Source organism: Pyrus communis, chromosome 5, assembly GCF_041283825.1.
Source record: "Pyrus communis isolate YQ-2024b chromosome 5, ASM4128382v1, whole genome shotgun sequence".
NCBI classification, from domain to species: Eukaryota; Viridiplantae; Streptophyta; class Magnoliopsida; order Rosales; family Rosaceae; genus Pyrus; species Pyrus communis.
This window is the reverse complement of record NC_142569.1, coordinates 1,285,276-1,304,284: the sequence shown is the minus strand read 5'-3', so window position 1 is coordinate 1,304,284 and position 19,009 is coordinate 1,285,276. Positions and strand designations below refer to the sequence as shown.

At 36.6% G+C, this 19,009-nt stretch overlaps 4 protein-coding genes and 1 pseudogene across 4 annotated transcripts; 4 read left to right on the top strand and 1 right to left on the bottom strand.

Moving 5' to 3' along the window:
• Window positions 1–1,963: 1,963 nt before the first annotated feature.
• On the top strand, window positions 1,964–2,827 carry LOC148696522 (ubiquitin domain-containing protein 7SL RNA2-like; annotated as a pseudogene).
• A 1,442-nt stretch (window positions 2,828–4,269) lies between these two features.
• LOC137724412 (polyubiquitin) lies at window positions 4,270–6,467 on the top strand. Its single transcript, XM_068463154.2, has 2 exons — window positions 4,270–4,583; window positions 5,151–6,467. Exon 2 carries the CDS (start codon window positions 5,151–5,153, stop codon window positions 6,294–6,296), a length of 1,146 nt encoding a protein of 381 aa, XP_068319255.1. The 5' UTR covers window positions 4,270–4,583; the 3' UTR covers window positions 6,297–6,467.
• Window positions 6,468–8,756: 2,289 nt separating this feature from the next.
• LOC137726123 (MYB-like transcription factor ETC1) lies at window positions 8,757–10,109 on the top strand. Its single transcript, XM_068464997.2, has 3 exons — window positions 8,757–9,295; window positions 9,721–9,805; window positions 9,877–10,109. Exons 1-3 carry the CDS (start codon window positions 9,244–9,246, stop codon window positions 9,962–9,964), a joined length of 225 nt encoding a protein of 74 aa, XP_068321098.2. The 5' UTR covers window positions 8,757–9,243; the 3' UTR covers window positions 9,965–10,109.
• Window positions 10,110–10,531: 422 nt separating this feature from the next.
• On the bottom strand, window positions 10,532–12,175 carry LOC137726122 (postsynaptic protein-like protein). The gene is made up of 4 exons (XM_068464996.2): window positions 12,040–12,175; window positions 11,770–11,887; window positions 10,995–11,086; window positions 10,532–10,914 (listed from the first exon to the last, which is right to left on the bottom strand). Exons 1-4 carry the CDS (start codon window positions 12,053–12,055, stop codon window positions 10,850–10,852), a joined length of 291 nt encoding a protein of 96 aa, XP_068321097.1. The 5' UTR covers window positions 12,056–12,175; the 3' UTR covers window positions 10,532–10,849.
• Window positions 12,176–16,513: 4,338 nt separating this feature from the next.
• Window positions 16,514–18,577, top strand: LOC137720909 (putative xyloglucan endotransglucosylase/hydrolase protein 8). Its single transcript, XM_068460033.2, has 4 exons — window positions 16,514–16,833; window positions 16,966–17,066; window positions 17,207–17,409; window positions 18,024–18,577. Exons 1-4 carry the CDS (start codon window positions 16,641–16,643, stop codon window positions 18,424–18,426), a joined length of 900 nt encoding a protein of 299 aa, XP_068316134.2. The 5' UTR covers window positions 16,514–16,640; the 3' UTR covers window positions 18,427–18,577.
• The last annotated feature ends 432 nt before the right edge of the window (window positions 18,578–19,009 follow it).

Genomic DNA, 19,009 nt, shown 5'->3' with positions numbered 1-19,009 from the left:
CCCTTTATATAGAATTACCCCACTCTAACTATTACCGAGGTCTTTTGTGATAAAACCCTAGACCTGATAGATTGAGCAGGCGGCCAAGTGCGGACAGCTTTGGTGTTGTTGGAGTGGGCATATGGCCCGTTTATTTGAAATTTAAGATGGTATCAGAGTCAGGGGATGAGCCCATATATCCACATGAGCATGTGGGTTCCCTTTGATCCCACACGAATGGGTGAGCCCTAACTTGGCTCTACGTATCCCCATACATCCACATGAACGGGTGGGTTCCCTTTGACCCCACGCGAATGGGTGAGCCCCACTTGGCTCCACGTGGTTGCCGATGTGTGGAACTTCACGTGTGACCCATAAAATGGGGTCTCACGTGCGGGAGAGTGTTAGAATTCATCTGTCCCACATCGGGCAGAAGACTTGAGAACAAGCAATTTATATAGAATTACCCCACTCTAACTAACATCGAGGTCTTTTGTATTAAAACCCCACACCTGACGGATTGAGCAGTGGCCAAGTGGAGACAATATCAGTGTTGTTGGAGTGGGTCCATGGCCCGTCTACCTGAAATTTAAGAGTTCTTACATTTCTACTTGTTCCATTCCCATCTTTCATTCGTCTTATTTCTTTTTATCTCGTTGGCACGCTACTGATGAGTATACTTGACTACCATGTACTTGTATTTTTTTCTCAGCTCACTCTGTTTAAATTCGAGCATACTGAGCTTTTTTTCCCTTCTTCTTTTATGAGGCTGGAGATTATTTTTTAATTTTTAGGGTGACGGCCTCACCGCCACATGTAAATCTCAAGCCCCGGATCAGTTGTAGGGTAGTTGTATGCTTTGGGGCTTTTGGGCCCATTCTCTACACTTAAAATTTTAAAAAATTTAAAAATTTAAAAAAAATAAAAAAAATAAAAAATAAAAAATTGTAGTAAAAGCCTTGGCTTCGATGTGTTCTTTTTGCTTATTTTTCTAACATGTTCTTAATCTAGTCCCGAAGGAAATACTTGTACTTGGGTCCCGGCCAATCAAGACTCATTTTCCTTACAAAGAATAGGAATTGGAATCATTTTTATTTTTGAATTCTCTACATTTATTAAAATATGGGTGCGAGAGTCATTTCACTATTTAATTTTTCTAGCATTTACCTACACATTAGGAATTGAAAAAGTGCAAGTTCTTAAAATTCGTAGTTAATAACCAAAAATAAAGAATCCGATTGACTAGGAGGCACTAGTTGTTCTAATTCCCTTTTCTTACTTCTCTTAGTTTTAAGCTTTCCGTTTCCTTCATTTCTTCGTTTCAGAAAGTAAACATGCCCCCATATTCTTAACTAACAAGATGGGACATACAAGGGAACCATGTGTTGAATTGTTATTGGTCTATGTCATTAGGTAAGGATATGGTAATCTGATTGGTCACAAAATTTACAAGAATTTATGGAGGAATTTTCTTTTAAACACATGACATCACATGATTATGACTCTAATAGAAAAAATGTTACTGAGATCGTGCATTTGATGCATGAGGGATTTTCCCTGATTTTATGATAAGTTTTGAATCCAGGTACCAATATAACATGGAATCAAAAGTGAAAAAAATGGAACTAAAACAGTTATCAAACGTTCACTGAATAATTTTAAAAGCGAATTTAATCTGAGATAATTTTTTGGATTCATTTCTAATCCGTATGCTTGAGATCGAGATCCCTGAAATAGGTAAACACAAACATTTGAAAATTGAAACATTAAAACCTGAAAATCCGTGCAGATCACATAATAAATGGATAACGTTCTTTGATTCTTTCTCCTTAATCCAGAAAATTTGTACGCCTTTAAGAATCAAACATGCAAATCGGATGCAGTTACAACACATTGATATCGGCACCTTTTTACATGCACAAATTACACATACACACACACCTTTTCCCCTACCAAAACCCTAGCTGAATTCTGATTCCTAGCAATGGATGTTAATTTTGAGCTCCAGAGAGGTAAATACTTCACCATTGAAGTCGGTTATTTCGACACCGTTCTAGAGATCAAAGAGAAGGTTCAGAAATACCAAGGGATTCCCATTTCCCACCAAACCCTAGTCTTTAACGGCCAAGTCCTCAACGACGAACGGGACGTTGCATACTGTGACATCTACAACAATTCCGGCATCCAACTTCTGATCGCATTTGAATCTGATAAATCGACGAATAATAGTTGTAATAACAATGAGAAGGCCGTGGAGGACAAGCATAAGAAAATCCAGCTCAATGTGAAGACACCCACGTCCAAAATCCATGTACTTGTTGAAATGGACGTACACAACACAGTCTCAAAGTTGAAAGAGAAAATCCAAGTCATAGATTAGTCTGTTCCGATTAATAAGTGTTTGGTGCTTCATGCAGTTGGAAACAAGTCACAAGATTATTGTTTGTTGTGCGAATGTGAGCCTTCAAACAATGCAAAGATCAAGGTGAGTTTGAGATCGTCATTAGCCACTATAGCTAATGCGGCCTCACCAGTGGCAATGAGTGGGGCCGGAGTTAGTGACGAAGGAAAAATGGGGTCCAGTAGTAAGTTGAAGCTTATGGTGTTGACAAAATGTAAGACGAAGAAGATTACGGTGGAAGCGAACCCCTCAGATAATGTAAGGGAGCTCAGGAAGGAGTTGCATAGGTTGCGCCAAAGGCAAATGAACTTTCATTTGCTGCAAGAGAGCTATTTCTTCATCTATAAGCATAATGTGATGGAGGATGATAGGTCGTTTCAGTGGCATCAGGTCGAGCAGGGTGATACTATAGAAAATTTTAATGGTAGCGTTACCGATGGGTCCTAGATTAAGCTACAACATTTTTCATCTTTTTAGCATGATTTCTAATTATTCTTTTTTTAATTTGGAATAATTAGTAATGTAATTATATTTCTTAAGTATGTTTTTCCTAAACCCTTCTTTTCCAAAAGAAAATGCATTAGATACATCCAATATTGTTGGTCCCAACTCCCAGAAAAGGACGGATCACTTTCCTAGGAATTCCATAATCCTGATAATTTATTATACATAGTGCGATTAGTTTTCGTTAGGTACTATTTATATTTAATTTTAAAATGATTTCTGATGAAACGATATACAATGAATGATCAAAATTACGATCACGAGATTTCTAAAATTCTAAAAAAAAGAATCCAACGAGAATCCTTTTTCCCAATTCCCAACTCCCAACTCAACAAATTATCTTGCTTATATTTTTCTTTAACAAAAAAAAAAAAAAAAATCCCAACCCAACGTAATTATTGCCCACTTTCATAAAATCAGAGCCACCTACCCCACTTGGAAGGTTGGAATACATTACTATGTTTCTTTTTGCATCACTCCAGCGAGTAACGTCGTTTAAAGTTTAATATAATTTAAAGGTGTTTTTAAAATAATTAAAAATATTTTTGATGAATGCATTTTGAAATCATTTTTAACGTGTAAGTGCCTCTTGAAATCTAAACATATTTTTTTTTAAATATTTTCAAACGAGTTGTAAATTTTTCTCTAATTCATTGAAGGATTATTATAATAAAAAATACATACAATGCAAATGGAGTCTCAATATTTATAAACGACATCAAATGATGCACAACCATCTAAGCTAACTAATTAGTTCAACTTGGTACATTTTTTTCTTAAAAAAGAGACCAACCAGTGACTTCCCCATCGTAATCCATCTTTTTAGAAGTAAAAGAAAAACTAAAGGTTAATTTTGCAAAACAAATACTAATTATCAAAAGATTTAATATAGATAGGACACCGTTAGTTATAATCTCAAGCGTAAAAATAAAAACTAATCACAATTTTACATGGAAATGCGCTACTTAAATAAAATTGTTGATAAAGCAAAAGGAGGAGTCTTAAAAAAAAGTATATTGTGCTTTAGAAATAAAATTTGAAATTTACTTTTAGATATAACTTTAATATACAGAATCACTTAGTACTATAGTTTGCTATTCCTTTTCGTTTGTAAGTGAGAGGTCTTAGATTCGATTCTCGCTAACGAAAAATTTGAATCACATTATTACTAGCCCATTATGAAACAAAGCTAATCTCCTCCTTCTCTTAGTATATATAATATTGTTTGTCAAAAAAAATATACATTCAGAGTATTTAATTTAAAAATATTTCAAAGATAATGCCACTTATACGGATGATAAATAATCCGCAAAGCAAGTGGACAAAAAAGTAAAAGTGTTTATCTAAAGGATAGAGTAATATTATTCATTTTTTTGAGTTTTACAAATTTTTTAAATGATGTAACACGGTGTACATTGACTCATTTGAGGTCACGGACCTTGATATTACGAAAGGAAAGGCGTGGATACCAAGCTTTGCCGTTCAACCCGCGCCTTCGCACCTCGTTCCATCCACGTGTCGCTGAACTACTGGACCGCTTCGTCACGCCACCTCCGTTTCCGTGACGAAGTCGCCTTCTCTATCGCTATAAATCCAGGCCTGGGCCTCCTCCCTTCCTCACAATTGCGGTTGTTTTGCTTTTCTACAATCTGAAAATTCCTCCTCCAATTCTCTTTCCAAGCTTCTTCAGCCTTTCAAGGTGCGTTCTTTCTCTCCTATTTGTTAATTTCTTGTTTGGTTTCTAGGAAAGTGAAGGAAAATTGGATTTTGGAAATCAGGAACTTGGAAAGAAAATTTGCCTGGAATTTTGATTTTTATGTTCCATTTTTTCGAATTATGGGTTTTCCTGTATAGAACTCTCTGATCTGCATGTCTTTTCGAATTGAAAGTAAATTAACCTTTGTGTGAATTTTGACAAGTAGATTTAATTCTGTATCCGATATCTAATTTAAGAGTTGTGGTTGATCAATTTAATCTTGCATATTATTTTATATCCCGTATTAAATTGTGTAATTTTGAAGGAAAATTGTGTTTTCTATTTGTGATTTGTAAATTTTGAAAATTAGGATTGAATTATTGTGGATAAATGGCTGTTAATATCCTGGTTGTAAAAAAATGGGTTTGTTCTTGAATAAAAATAGAGTCTTTGATTTCTTAAGCATTTATTTCCCAATTGGTTTTTATTTTTTTTATGTAATTTCCTGATCTGTAATTTATAATTTTGATTTAAAATGATATTGTTCTTATGATATTTTGGTTTCTGCAGATGCAAATCTTCGTGAAAACCCTTACTGGAAAGACCATCACCCTCGAGGTTGAGTCTTCCGACACCATCGACAACGTCAAAGCCAAGATCCAGGACAAGGAAGGGATCCCCCCAGACCAGCAGCGTCTTATCTTCGCCGGAAAGCAACTCGAAGACGGCCGAACCCTCGCAGACTACAACATCCAGAAGGAGTCAACCCTCCACTTGGTGCTCCGTCTGCGTGGTGGCATGCAGATCTTTGTCAAGACCCTCACCGGCAAGACTATCACCCTGGAGGTCGAAAGCTCCGACACCATCGACAACGTCAAGGCCAAGATCCAGGACAAGGAGGGCATCCCTCCAGACCAGCAGAGATTGATCTTTGCCGGAAAGCAGCTAGAGGATGGCAGGACCCTTGCCGACTACAACATCCAGAAGGAGTCCACCCTTCACTTGGTTCTTCGTCTCCGTGGTGGGATGCAAATCTTCGTCAAGACCCTTACAGGGAAGACCATCACCCTTGAGGTGGAGAGCTCCGACACCATCGACAACGTGAAGGCCAAGATTCAAGACAAGGAGGGCATCCCACCGGACCAGCAGAGGCTTATCTTTGCAGGAAAGCAGCTCGAGGACGGCCGCACCCTTGCCGACTACAACATCCAGAAAGAGTCCACTCTCCATTTGGTGCTTCGTCTCCGTGGTGGCATGCAGATTTTTGTGAAGACCCTGACTGGCAAGACCATCACCCTGGAGGTTGAGAGCTCGGACACCATCGACAATGTTAAGGCCAAGATCCAGGACAAGGAGGGGATCCCACCGGACCAGCAGAGGCTGATCTTTGCCGGGAAGCAACTCGAGGATGGCCGCACTTTGGCGGACTACAACATCCAGAAGGAGTCGACCCTTCACTTGGTGCTGCGTCTGAGGGGTGGTATGCAGATCTTTGTGAAGACCTTGACAGGGAAGACCATCACCTTGGAGGTGGAGAGCTCGGACACCATCGACAATGTGAAGGCTAAGATCCAGGACAAGGAGGGTATTCCTCCGGACCAGCAGAGGTTGATCTTCGCTGGTAAGCAGTTGGAGGATGGAAGGACCCTGGCTGATTATAACATTCAGAAGGAGTCCACCCTTCACCTTGTCCTCCGTCTCCGTGGTGGTTTCTAGATTTGGCCGGTGACCGTCTGCTATCTGTTTTCGTCGGAAGAAGTTTTATGGTTTACTTTTTATGTTTTTTAAGTTTCATGGTACTGTTTTTGCCTCCTAAGCTGAGGCATCTGGACATGTTTGTGTTTTCCTTCTACTTATGTATAAATAAATTCGATTCTGGTTTAATAATTTCGTCTTTGAAATCCGTTGATTTGGTTGCGTGGTATTGTGTTTGTCAATGGCTTGCTTTCAATTGTCTGTTGTTGGTGTGGTCCCTCCCTCTCTTTCTGATCGACAAGTTTAAGTTAATTGTTGGCTTCAATTGTTTCTGACGGCTTTAATTGTTTCTGAATGTTTTCCGGCAACCACGTGTGTTTTTGTTCAAACCCCTAATTCGCGCTACCCCACGTTCGTTTTTCTTCAAACCACCATTCTGCTTTCGCTTGCTGCTAGCGGGTCTCGGTCGATTTGCCTACCTTTAACTACTACTGGCGGGTCTCGATTGATTTCCCTTGCATAGGTAGTCAGAGGTCTCGGTTGATTTCCCTTCCTTTAGGTACTCATGCACAGGTCCTCAGAGGTGTCGGTCGATTTCCCTTCCTTTAGGTACTCAGATGTTTCAGTTCGCTAAGTTCTTACACCAGTTTCAGTGGTGCACGACATTTAGCCGAAAGCCACACCCGAATGAACAGATGCTAATGGTAAACAAGAGTTGCACCAGTAAAGAAGAAATGAACCGAGTCCCAAGTAGCTTACTTGTTTGCCCTTGATACCATCCGACCTCGAACCCATAAACAATACTAGCATGAATAATACCTGACTACTTGAATGATGAGTAGAACTTTCTACTCAAAACTGCTCGTTGCCGATTTATAGAATTTCGTGTTTGTGATTACAACTTTTTGTATTATAAATCACTCTATAAAGATCGTTTTGCAAAAATGAATTAAAACTATTCGTTTAGTCATTGAACTATATAAAAACAAATGAACAAATTTGATACAAGTACGTCTATGTATTTGCTACAATATATTGATTAAACGACCTTAGTTTTAATTCATTTTCTGTAGAAATGATCTTTACAAAATGATTCATAATGAAAACGATTCTGATCATTAACACAAAATTCTGATCTGAACACGAATAATATTAAATAGATATTTCTACTCATCCTTAAATAGCTAAACATTATTTGTACAAGTATATATCGTTTACACCCACTGGCCTTCGGCCCCCGATGAATTTGGCTGTCGGCAGATCATATACATGAACTTTGGCTGAAGCGGGACTTGGCTTAGCGTCTTGCTTCCAAACTTGACTTAGTCAATTGCGGGGTTTTATTTTCCTCTGCATCTCTCGTTTATATCTTGGAAGGCAAGCATCCTTAGTGATTGAATTTTACCTTTTGCACCAAGGTATTTAGACCGAATTAATTCCAAGTTAGTTTGCACCACATTCATACGACCTAACAGTGGCAAATGGTTACGATTCAACGGCGAGTCGATTCCTCACAAGTCCTCATTCTTGCTTATTTGATAGCGGGACTAAGTTGTCGTTTGATCTCTAAGATTGGATTGAAACAGATAATTCGTTGGCTTCAAGGTATATTTGAGGTCATATGTACAAATATTATCAGTTGTCGGCGTCACGTGTTTTTAGCCTCTTGTATCTTGTTCATGTTGGTTGTGACATGAACATCTCCAATGCAATCCTTATCATCATATGTCCCTATGAATAGAGACTAGAATGCTTCCAATGAGCTGGGAAATAAGTCCTCAAACTACCCCAATGTACATGATCTCGCCGGAGTCCCCAAAGAAAACCGTATACTTGATGGCTGGGTATAGGGACTGAGCGGGCCCCACTTCACTGCTGGCCTAAACGAATAAGGATGAGAATTCTCTCCTCTTTATTTTTCCCTTCCCTCCCTCCCCTCCTCTCACAGCATTTTTTCATTCTTTCATTCTTTCATTCTCTACAAAGATGAAATCTTGAATGTTCAAACAGGAAGGAAGAAGAAAAAAAAAAAAAAAAAAAAAAAAAAAGAGAAAGAAGAGAGAGAGGAGAGTCTTTGTCCAAAAAATAACCCATACAGACGTGGGACCCAATCCATTAGAACAAGTTGGTGCATGCAGACATAGGTCCTGCAATTATTTTTTTTCTTTTAAACCAACGGACGCAGATAACTGCATTGAATAAATCAACAGCTGCTACGTTAACAATGATTCCTTAAATTTAAGGACTATTAAGGACCCTCCATTGAAGTTAATATTATTATGGGGACCTAAATATTCTCTCAAAACCCATAAAAATGGTGGCAGAGACCGTAAAATAGAATCTTCCATTAGAGATGCTCTGCATATTGCATCCTATTAACCTCCAAACAACAACCAAACGAAAATCAAAGTCTCTTTTCTAATAGGTTTCAACTCAAAAACCAAGCTTTGTATTTTGCAAGGGACCCTCCTAATTAGATATTCTTTTATTCTGCGGCCACAACACACAGAGGAGGACTTTGTACTACAGACACTTACAAAGCTGCGTGGCATCAAGCTAATTCTCCTCCGGCAACCAATTCAGCTACCGATCAAACCTGTATACACCCCAACTTCCATTCAACTTAGTCTCTCAGTGGATCGGATTTTGATTCTAAATCCCTTCTGTAGCTCACTAAACTTGACATGCGATAATATAACCAATTCGACATAGATTTTGTCGTAAATTGACGGATTATTGAATGGAGTCATATCAAATAATTTTCGGGTCGACAGAGTTTGGGATTTCCTGTTCCTTGACATGCCTAGATTCAACTACCATTCTTTGCTACTTCAGAACCATTCGTAATCATCTATTATTATTGCTTTCAACTCTCAAACATATATTCCCCTAACAAATGTTTGAGACCGAGTAGCATCCTGTTCTTGGCTCTTCTGTGACTTAATTCTTATCAAGAAATCTACGCGAAATGGCAGACTCCGAGCACTCTTCTTCTGATGACACTGTCGTGGACTCTCGAGGTATTGTTTTTGTTTTGGTTTGTTCCATCTACGTGCGGTCCTTTTGCAGCCTCTTTCGTTTTGCTAGCAATTAGCCTTACAATAGTGCTGTAACTTGTAAGGGTTTTTTTTACACTGGCTTGGAGATGTTTCATATTAAAACCATGCATTAAAACTTCAAGCCGCTTTGATAACTATTTCGGTTTTAGTTTCTAGTTTTATTTTTTTTCTTTTTGTGAGTAATAGATGGGAAATATTAAGTGACAGAGAAGGATGAGCAAATATGGAGGAATAGTTCTCAAATATGCCGTCTATATTTACGAAGAAAAAAACGAAAACTAGAAACTAAAAACGAAATGATTATCATATATGCCCTTGTCCAAAACCAAAAGCAAAATAAGTTTCTGTATTAATTTTCCTCGTTGATCATGAGTTCTTTATTTCAGAGAAAAGCACAGAAAAATCTGAACTTCAATTCTCCGAGGACGAGGAGGCACTTATCATAAGAATGTACAATCTAGTAGGGGAGAGGTTGGTCTCGTTTTATTCTTCGAGTTGTAATTATCTAGATCGAACTGTAAGTTTTACTATTTTTCCGGCAGGTGGGCGCTGATTGCTGGGAGGATTCCGGGAAGAACAGCAGAAGAAATTGAGAAGTATTGGTCCTCTACACACTCAACTAGTCAATAAACAACAAGCTCAATTGGTTGTTTCATCTGTATCCAAAATATTTTACTTCTTGTCTTGTAAATTTACTACCTACGTTCAAAAGAAATCTTCATTTATCAGATAACAGTCGTCGTGGTTAACGAACCAAAAACCACGACCTTCTTGATTCGATTTTTTATTTGAAAACTAATGAGTACCAAGTAATTTAGGTACATCAACCGTTTTTGAAAACTAAACTTGATCCAAAAAGGGGTATCAAACAGCCCTCGAGTTTTTACTACTCCTGTTGCCCTGAGCTTTTGCTACATAATTGCATTTTTTAACTAAAGCATATGTACCTTAATCAATTGCCACTTTTACTTTATCTCGGATATTCTCATCCTTAATTTTGGCCTTTCTCATATGCCCACACATTCAAGGAAGCATTAGATGAAAGTTAAGGCGTCAAGTAGTTGAATGTTTATCAAATAGACATCAAATGGTTATCAAATAGACATTCGATAAAAATACGATGCTTAAGGGCAACTTTATAAATTATATTCAGTCCCATACGCATTAGCTGTTAAATTTTTAGTACTTTGCAAACCGTTTAAAAACGATGCCCACACTTTACGTGAAACAATGCGATTGTTGAATAATCGCAACATGCGCAGGAAGAAAAATGTCATATGGCATTCGGACCAAATCTTACAACTTGCATTCAAAAGTTCACAAGCTAAGCCCTTTTACTAGATTTAAATGATCAAAAGACTAAAGATTAACATTCACATCCGAAAATTACAAATACGGTAAATCCTCTCGCTTGATGCCCAGGGGTCCGGGATGAGTATGATTCATAAGAAATCAACAAGTTTTCTACGAGTCATCACACCATATAGAGTGTGTCAACCAAACATCTGATTTGCCTTATACATTGCTTTGTTTGTAAAGCTTGGTATCAAGTACTTGCTTCCCGCACATCGCACAAACTCCTGCATAACATCGCATACATCAGACTTTCCTGCAATACAAAAGCTACCAAACTAGGTAGATCATCAAATAGAAACACTACCTTTGGAGTAAGCACACGTGTGACAGTATTTGCCATCCTGGTGTACTTGCTGCTTGCAAATGATGCACTTGGTAGTTCCATATGGAGTCCACCTGCACGCAAATGAATGAAACCAATGTCACTAAATTTGCCGACGATCCCAGGTGATACATCCACACAGACAAACTGCATAGAAAAAGAACTCAAGAAACGGAAATGGGGTAGTTAAATCATTATTGTACACATGAATCGTGAATGCGTTTTGAATTGATCAAAGACTTATATGACAAAAAACTCAAGAAACGGCAATTGGGTACTTAAAACACGAATCATGAATCCATTCTGTGCAACCTCATCGGCTGATCTAAAACGTAAGTTGAGACTACATTGAAACTACATGAATGTTATGCCTCTCTAGTCTGTTCAACACCCTACACAAGTCCTCTGCGTAATTTGCAACACCTCCATTTCACAAAACCACGAAACATACTGTTTATTATCATCTGGTCCGGTAAATAAGACGATCGCACCAAGTTTTTTCAAGTCCCATTCCCTTCTCTGTACTAGGCTACCAGCTAACTAATCTAAGGTTTAATAGCAGATAACAGACTACTTTTATAATTAATTAGAAAATAATCACGATCATATGCAAAAACCAAATTAAACAAAAACCCATGTAGAAATTTTGATTTAAACAAAAACCCATGATCATATCCTAAAACCAATTTAAACACGCAAACAAAACTCATACAATTCGACAATGATTGAAAAATTAAAAATAGAAAAACGGACCGACCTTTTCTTCTTGGAGAGGAGCTTGTTCTCGTTGATTTTCCGGCCACCGCCTTCGGTGGTGTTACTGGCACCTTCCTTCCACTTGTCCGGCACTATCACCTTCGAAAGCTTCTTCTCACCTACTCATTCAAAGAAATTCAGCAAAAAAAATCAAAGTATTATCAATCAAAATCCAAAATTCCGAAACTGCATCAATCAGAATTCAGAATTTTTTTGTATGGAAAAGATTAGAACTTTGCGGAAAGTTGGAAGCGAATTTAGAGAAACTTACACTTTTCGCACACCATTCCTTGTTCTTGACCTTCGACTTGAGATTCTAGCTCGGGAGAAGGAAAACCCTAATTCGAACCTTTGATTTGGGGACTCTTCTGTTCGTTGGTGTGCTACTCACCGTTTTAGCGTTCTCTCTGACGATCTAAAAGGAAGTTTCCGTGATTTCCACTGGTTAAATACCCTTCCAATGGAGGCAAATTACAATTGCGATTACTCCCGTTGGATTCTCGATGGCTGACGACAGCCGTTGGATTCTCACTCAATATTGTTTGTGTACTTTTTCTGATTTATTTATCTAAGATGGGCCTTAACTTTTTCCTTGGGCTAAGATGGGCCTTAGCTTGTTGAATATAAAGTCCGACATCGTCAATTGAAAAAATAAAATAAAATATATAAATGTATAGTTTTATCTTTATTAATTAATGAAACCCTCTTTATTAACAAAAAAAGGGTGAAAAGACTACTTAGTTTTTTATCACACAAAAAAAATGATGGGCAATAATGTAATTTCACAAGTTCAAATTTTACTGTTTTTCATTAAATCCTCATCTACAGGTACTATTAAAATACCTCCAATATTAAAAAAAAAAAAAAAACCAAAAACCTTCCACTCCCCCCCCCCCATGTTCTCTCTCTCCCTCTCTCCTTCTCATTTTTCTAAAAAAATATGTTCATACACACAAAGTATGTAGGCAAATACTAGTTTTTAATCATAGTAAGGTTTTTTTGTAATAAAGTCCAACACCTAGCAATAGATGAATAAATTGGAATAATATCGTTGTGGTTAGAAATGAATCAAGTACCCGTCTATCAAAATACCTGACATAGATGAGTCTTTTTTCTCTTTCTAGTTTTTTTTTCCCTTACAAATTGATATTCTAAAATATTTGGACTTATATGAATGTTATTGCGGGGAGCTGGGGGTGTATTGGGTCCCCCGCCCCCACAAATGTTCTCTCTCTCCCTCTCTTCTTCTTATTTTCTAAAAAAATGTGTTCATACACACAAAGTATGTAGGCAAATGCTAGTTTTTAATAATAATAAGGTTTTTTTTTGTAATAAAGTCCAACACCTAGCAATAGATGAATAAATTGAAATAATATCGTTGTGGTTAGAAGCGAATCAGGTACCCGTCTATCAAAATACTTGACATAGATGAGTCTTTTTTCTTACAAATTGATATTCTAAAATATTTTTCTTACAAATTGATATTCTAAAATATTTGGACTTATGTGAATGTTATTGCGGGGAGCTAGGGGTGTTAGGGTGGGTTGGTTGGGTTGGACTTCAACTTATTGGTCAATTTAAGAGGCTCGGGTTGACATTATTGAAACTCATCTCCACCCTACAAATTGAAAGATTAACCCACCCAAACCATTCTAAGATAGGTTGGGTTGGTGAGGTTCCCTGGGTTGAGAATAATTTTTTTCTTATTCATGAAGTGAGTATGAGTGAAAAATAATTCAAAATATAAGTTATATTAGCTTTAAATTAGGGAGTTTTAACGAAAAGTTCGCGGTACTGTTCACTTTAACGAAAAATCACATTTTTACATTAAAAAGTCAAATCTGGTACTATTCACTTTACCATTTATTTTGTCATTATCGTTAAAACTCAAAGTTTTGAAACCTTTTTCATTAGTTTTTCTTTTAAATTATGTGATTTTGGTGTTGTATAACACTATTTATTATTTTTAAAATGAGTTTGAAGCTTTTCTATTGGAACAACTCGAAATTAAATTCTGAATCGATAACTAATTAGAATGTGAATTATTGGATTGAAAAACTGTTTAGAAGGGAAAAAGTCAAACTTGGCTCTCGCTAATAGCTACTTCACCTGTAAAAAGTCAAACTTATCTCCGGGCAAGAGATTGAACAGGGTTTTCTGAGGAAATGAGGGAAAGTGATGATGACCGACATATTCCCAAGTGGGCAGGTCCATCTAGATATCCAGGACAAGCATCAAAGAGCCTTAAAATGGTTTGTTGTGCCATTCAAATTTAGGAGATGAATTCAAGGATAAAAATTATACGGTACTTCGCAGAATTTGAGAATACTGGTGGTTTAACTTTTAGATTTTTGTTTATTTTTTGTTTTTAAACAACGATTTAATGATTAAAATATCTGAAGTATCTCATACTTTACATAAGAAGACAGTACTCTAATTATAAGCTAAAATATTGGGTTATATTGATAAACAAAATAATATTTATTTGTTTATCTCGCTCATCAAGTGACTTAACAGATAAATTAGAAATACAGATGCCGAAATTACTTTGAGGAAGAAGGAGATATATCCCATCTATTTTTCTTCATGATATGCAACTCAGCAATTAATTACACCCTGAATTTTTCTTCATGATGTGCAACTCAGCAATTGCTCTTTCCTCACTTCACTTATTGGTGGTCCTTGATAAGACGAGAGATTTTTCAGTGTGCTGGAAGTATGTCTTGATACATTAAAATCAAATGTTATAATATAAGTAGTTTGATTATAATACTTAGTATACTGAACTGTGTTCTGGCACATTGAAAATATCTCCTTAATATCACAATCACTCCATTAATAATCCTCCTCAAACCTCAATTAGTCAGTTGTTGGGTTCCTATCACTTGATGATCTGGCTGCATCTTCTCAGTTACGGCCTGCAGATGCAAGTCAATGCTTCAAGGTTTCACTCAAAATCTAAAAAAATTATTTTGTGAGTGTTGAAATAGGCATTGCTTAGCTGCCCACAAGATTCATGAGATGTGAGATGAATACCTTCTTTTATTCTTTGGTTTATTCTTATTTTTTATTTTCAATGTCTTTTTCTATGCCAGAAGAAATAACTTATCTGAATATTTTATGGTGTTTTCGAAGTATCTTATAGTGGAAGTATTATATATACTCCAAAGTTTTGATCATTATACCTTTGACTAATGATTTAAAGGAAAAATGAGTAGAATAAGACATAAGAAGACTTGAAATGAGATTCTAAGAAAATACATGAAGTACTTGGAGGCACGAAAGACTTAACATAAAACCGATCGCAATAAGGTTTATAATTCATATAGTCAACCCCATTTAATAAGAGAAGATGCTGTTATTGCTGTTGTACACCAGAGTTTACTAAAAATTCCATAATTAATGATAGTTTTAGTCTTGAAGCAATTCTTTCTTTTTTTATTGGTTATGGTGTTTAGCATGTTGGTCATGTTTTTAACCAAGAAAAGCAACCTCTTTTGGGAGCGTAAACTTCACCGTTCTCAGGAAAATCCTTGTTTAATGTGATGAACTCTGTATTTACGTGCAACAAGAAAAAAAAAAAAGGCCTAAATTGTGGGGAAAAGGAGAAATATCGGGCTTTATAGGTTACTTTTGTTTGTTTGATTGATCAAAGCACATAGAAAGTATTCAAGTTCATTTTATACCTTTCTTTAACGAGAATTTCCATGCAACTAAGACATTATTCTAGATTATCATACTTTTAAGCACGCATTATCTTACGTGAAATTTAAAATACAACAGAATATTAGAAATATCGTCACAATAATGTATTAAGTAAGAGGTATTTGTTGCTTTTTCTCTAAACTTGTAAGGAGTTGTCAACTTCCCATGAACTTTAAATTTAGCTAATTATCCTCCTAAACTTCTATAATTGGGCGTTTTCCCTCTGAACACTAATATAAGCCAACTGCTTATCTGAACTTTATAATTGGCCAATTTCACCATTAAATTTTAATTATAATTGCAAAAATGTAAGTTTATCCCTAATGTGAACAACATATTGTTTCTTCTTTTGCCAAGTCACTCCATGCACTTTTTGTTTAAATTTTAAGGTTTAGGGAGAGACTTAAAATCCCTAAACCTTAAAATTTCAGAGGAATTCGACTAATTATAAAAATGTAGAAAAATAATAAGCTAAAATTAAAGTTTAAAGGGAAATTGACAGTTCCTGCAAGTTAGGGAAGAGGGGTATTCGGCCAATTCTTTTTCTCATTTTCGCCCAACAACCAAATCCAGTTGTCAAGATCCAAGAACGTTCTATTCTTGTATGACCACTCACATTCGTTGAAGCAGCACATGGACCCCACCCTCTATGCATTGCCAAACACAATCGAGGGGCAGCCTGGCTTCTCCCAGTCCCCGATTCTAATCTCGTTTAATTATTTTTAAAAAGAAAACTAATGAAAAAAGTTTGAAAATTTTGAATTTTAATGATAAAGAAAAAATAAAAGATAAAATAAATAGTACCATGATTGATTTTTTAGTGTAAAAATATGGTTTTTCGTTAAAATGAACAATACCGATAACTTTTCGTTAAAATTCAATTTTTAAAAACTATTCAATGATTCGAAGTTAAGCGTAAAGAGGATGGCACATTAGGCTGATCGACTGACATAATTTAAATATGCAGTAATAAACCCATGATTAAAAATATCAGACAAACAAATGCAACTTGGTTCCCAGCCTTTTTAAAGTCACATTCAAACTCTTGACTATTTAATGCACCTCTCCTCCTCATCCTCCCCCTGGAGATCCAGCTGAAAGAAGTTTTCCCATCCATTGTTCTCACTTTCTTCGGATTCTCACTGCTCCAAATTCTTCGGCCCGAAAATGGAAGGAAGGGTGTTTCCAATTCCTATTCTTCTTTACATTGCAGTTTTCATAGCTGCTTCTTGTTCTTCATCAGAAGCAGCTGCCCCGACAAGTTCGTTCGATAACAATTTCAGTATAATGTGGTCTGAGAACCATTTTACAACTTCAGCAGACAAGCAGATCTGGTATCTTTCCCTCGACAAAGACACAGGTAAACATACGCAAGGTTTTAGTATGAGCAACAATAAACGTGAGTTAGGCCAGTTGGCTATGACAGTGTGTTTGTCGTCTTTCAAGTTGAAGATTTCTTTAATTATTTCCTTCCTTTCTTAAAATTGAGCAGGTTGTGGATTTCAAACGAAACAAAAGTACAGATTTGGATGGTTTAGCATGAAGATCAAGTTGGTCGGAGGTGACTCCGCCGGCGTAGTCACAGCTTATTATGTAAGTAATCTTGCATACAATCGGGAATATATCTCCTTATTTCTGTTGCGACAGCACACTTATCACGTCACGCGGTGAGTGCTATAGGAAGAACGGGATCAATGTGTAATGAGATTTGAAAACGTACTTCTTGTTTGCAGATGTGCTCAGAAAACGGAGCAGGGCCAGAGAGGGATGAGCTAGATTTTGAGTTCTTGGGGAATAGGACTGGGCAACCTTATCTGATCCAGACAAATGTGTTCAAGAACGGAACTGGAAACCGTGAGATGAGGCACCAGCTTTGGTTTGACCCAACTGAGAATTATCATTCTTATTCAATTCTCTGGAACGATCATCAGATTGTGTAAGTATATCTCTCTTTTGCTCTTCTTCCTTTTATTTTATATGATGCAAGTCCCAAAGAGATGTGATTTCCCACATTTGTCACATACTTCTTTTTCCACAGTTCTATTATGTCAAAAAGGAAATTATGTTGTATGAACATTGTCTGAATCGTTTGATCAACAATATTTTACTGATCAAATAGTTTAGACAGTTTGTAACAGTACATACTATATGTACTGTTAGATAAGTAAAAACCGCTTAATCAATAGAGTTTTGCCTATCTAATGGTTTAGACAATGTTTACAAATAATATGACTGACAATATCTATGTAACATAAGAAAATATGCTAACCAAATGCATATGACATACTGATATTGTTTGTATCGTTAGGTCAGCATAAATCATTTAATTAATAGAATTATGCTATCTAATTATTTAGATGGTATTCATACATCTCTTTCGTCTTTTTTTTTTTTTTCTTTCAAAAAAGAACCATTTGGTGATTACGTCATGATAATTTATCTTTTCAATAACCGAGAAGACTCGTAGAGGCGTTTGAGCCTCCCCTCACCACTGCCGTGTGATTCACAAAACTTACCAGTCTTTTGCATATGTTTGTTTTTGTCATATAGTTTTTTTGTGGACAAAGTTCCCATAAGGGTGTACAAGAACAATGGGGAAGCAAACAACTTCTTCCCCAACGAGAAGCCGATGTACTTGTTCTCCAGCATATGGAACGCAGACAGTTGGGCCACCAGAGGTGGGCTGGAGAAGACCGACTGGACGAAAGCACCATTTGTGTCCTCCTACACCGACTTCAGTGTGGATGCTTGCCAATGGGAGGACCCATTCCCTGCGTGCGTCTCCACCACAACAGATAACTGGTGGGACCAGTACAATGCCTGGCACCTATCAGACGATCAGAAGAAGGATTATGCTTGGATACAGAGAAATATGGTGATCTATGATTACTGCACGGATTACGAGCGATTCCCAACATTGCCGGTGGAGTGCTCATTGAGTCCATGGGACTAAAACACATAATATTGTAAAGCTTTATAATTTCAATTTTTGTATTTTGCAATTGGATTTTTATTAAATTTGTTAAATCGATTTTGTTCAATAAAATATATTTTTTTTGAACAATTGTTCAATAAAATAATTAATTCCATTCTATTTACTCATCTATCTTTGTATTTTTTTTGTTAGATGTGTGAGGACACGAGAAAATAATATAGTTAAAAACGAGGATATCTAAGGTAAAGTAGTAGTGATAGCAATTGAAGACAAGATGAAAGAAAATCGTTAAAATGGTTTGGACAGGTGAACGAAAGACCTACAAATGCTTTGGTTAGAAGATGTAACTATAAGACGGACGCTCAGGGCTGAAAGGGGTAAAGGAAAATCTATGAATACTTGAAAATAGATTATAAGAGAAGACATGGATTATTTCGAGCTAACGAAAAACTTCGTGCAAAAACCAAGCATAGTAACGCTCTGAATTCATACAACAGACTTCATTTAATAGGTTAAAACTTAATTATTGTTGTTGTTCTAGTAATTTTAACATTCATCTTTTAGCCTTCTAAAGTCCACATGTGGCAAGTGAATCGTCTTA

Bases quoted from the DNA above. Each gene is read 5' to 3' on its own strand.
- LOC137726123 (XM_068464997.2), top strand. From the start codon at position 9,244: ATGGCAGACTCCGAGCACTCTTCTTCTGATGACACTGTCGTGGACTCT. The intron at 9,296-9,720 runs GTATTGTTTTTG...TCTTTATTTCAG, and splicing joins CACTGTCGTGGACTCTCGAG to AGAAAAGCACAGAAAAATCT. The intron at 9,806-9,876 runs GTTGGTCTCGTT...TTTTTCCGGCAG, and splicing joins TACAATCTAGTAGGGGAGAG to GTGGGCGCTGATTGCTGGGA.
- LOC137726122 (XM_068464996.2), bottom strand. The intron at 11,087-11,769 runs GTCGGTCCGTTT...ATTTGCGTGCAG, and splicing joins CTCCTCTCCAAGAAGAAAAG to GTGGACTCCATATGGAACTA. The intron at 10,915-10,994 runs GTAGTGTTTCTA...GATGTTATGCAG, and splicing joins CACGTGTGCTTACTCCAAAG to GAGTTTGTGCGATGTGCGGG.
- LOC137724412 (XM_068463154.2), top strand. From the start codon at position 5,151: ATGCAAATCTTCGTGAAAACCCTTACTGGAAAGACCATCACCCTCGAG.
- LOC137720909 (XM_068460033.2), top strand. From the start codon at position 16,641: ATGGAAGGAAGGGTGTTTCCAATTCCTATTCTTCTTTACATTGCAGTT. The intron at 17,067-17,206 runs GTAAGTAATCTT...TCTTGTTTGCAG, and splicing joins GCGTAGTCACAGCTTATTAT to ATGTGCTCAGAAAACGGAGC. The intron at 17,410-18,023 runs GTAAGTATATCT...TTTGTCATATAG, and splicing joins TGGAACGATCATCAGATTGT to TTTTTTTGTGGACAAAGTTC.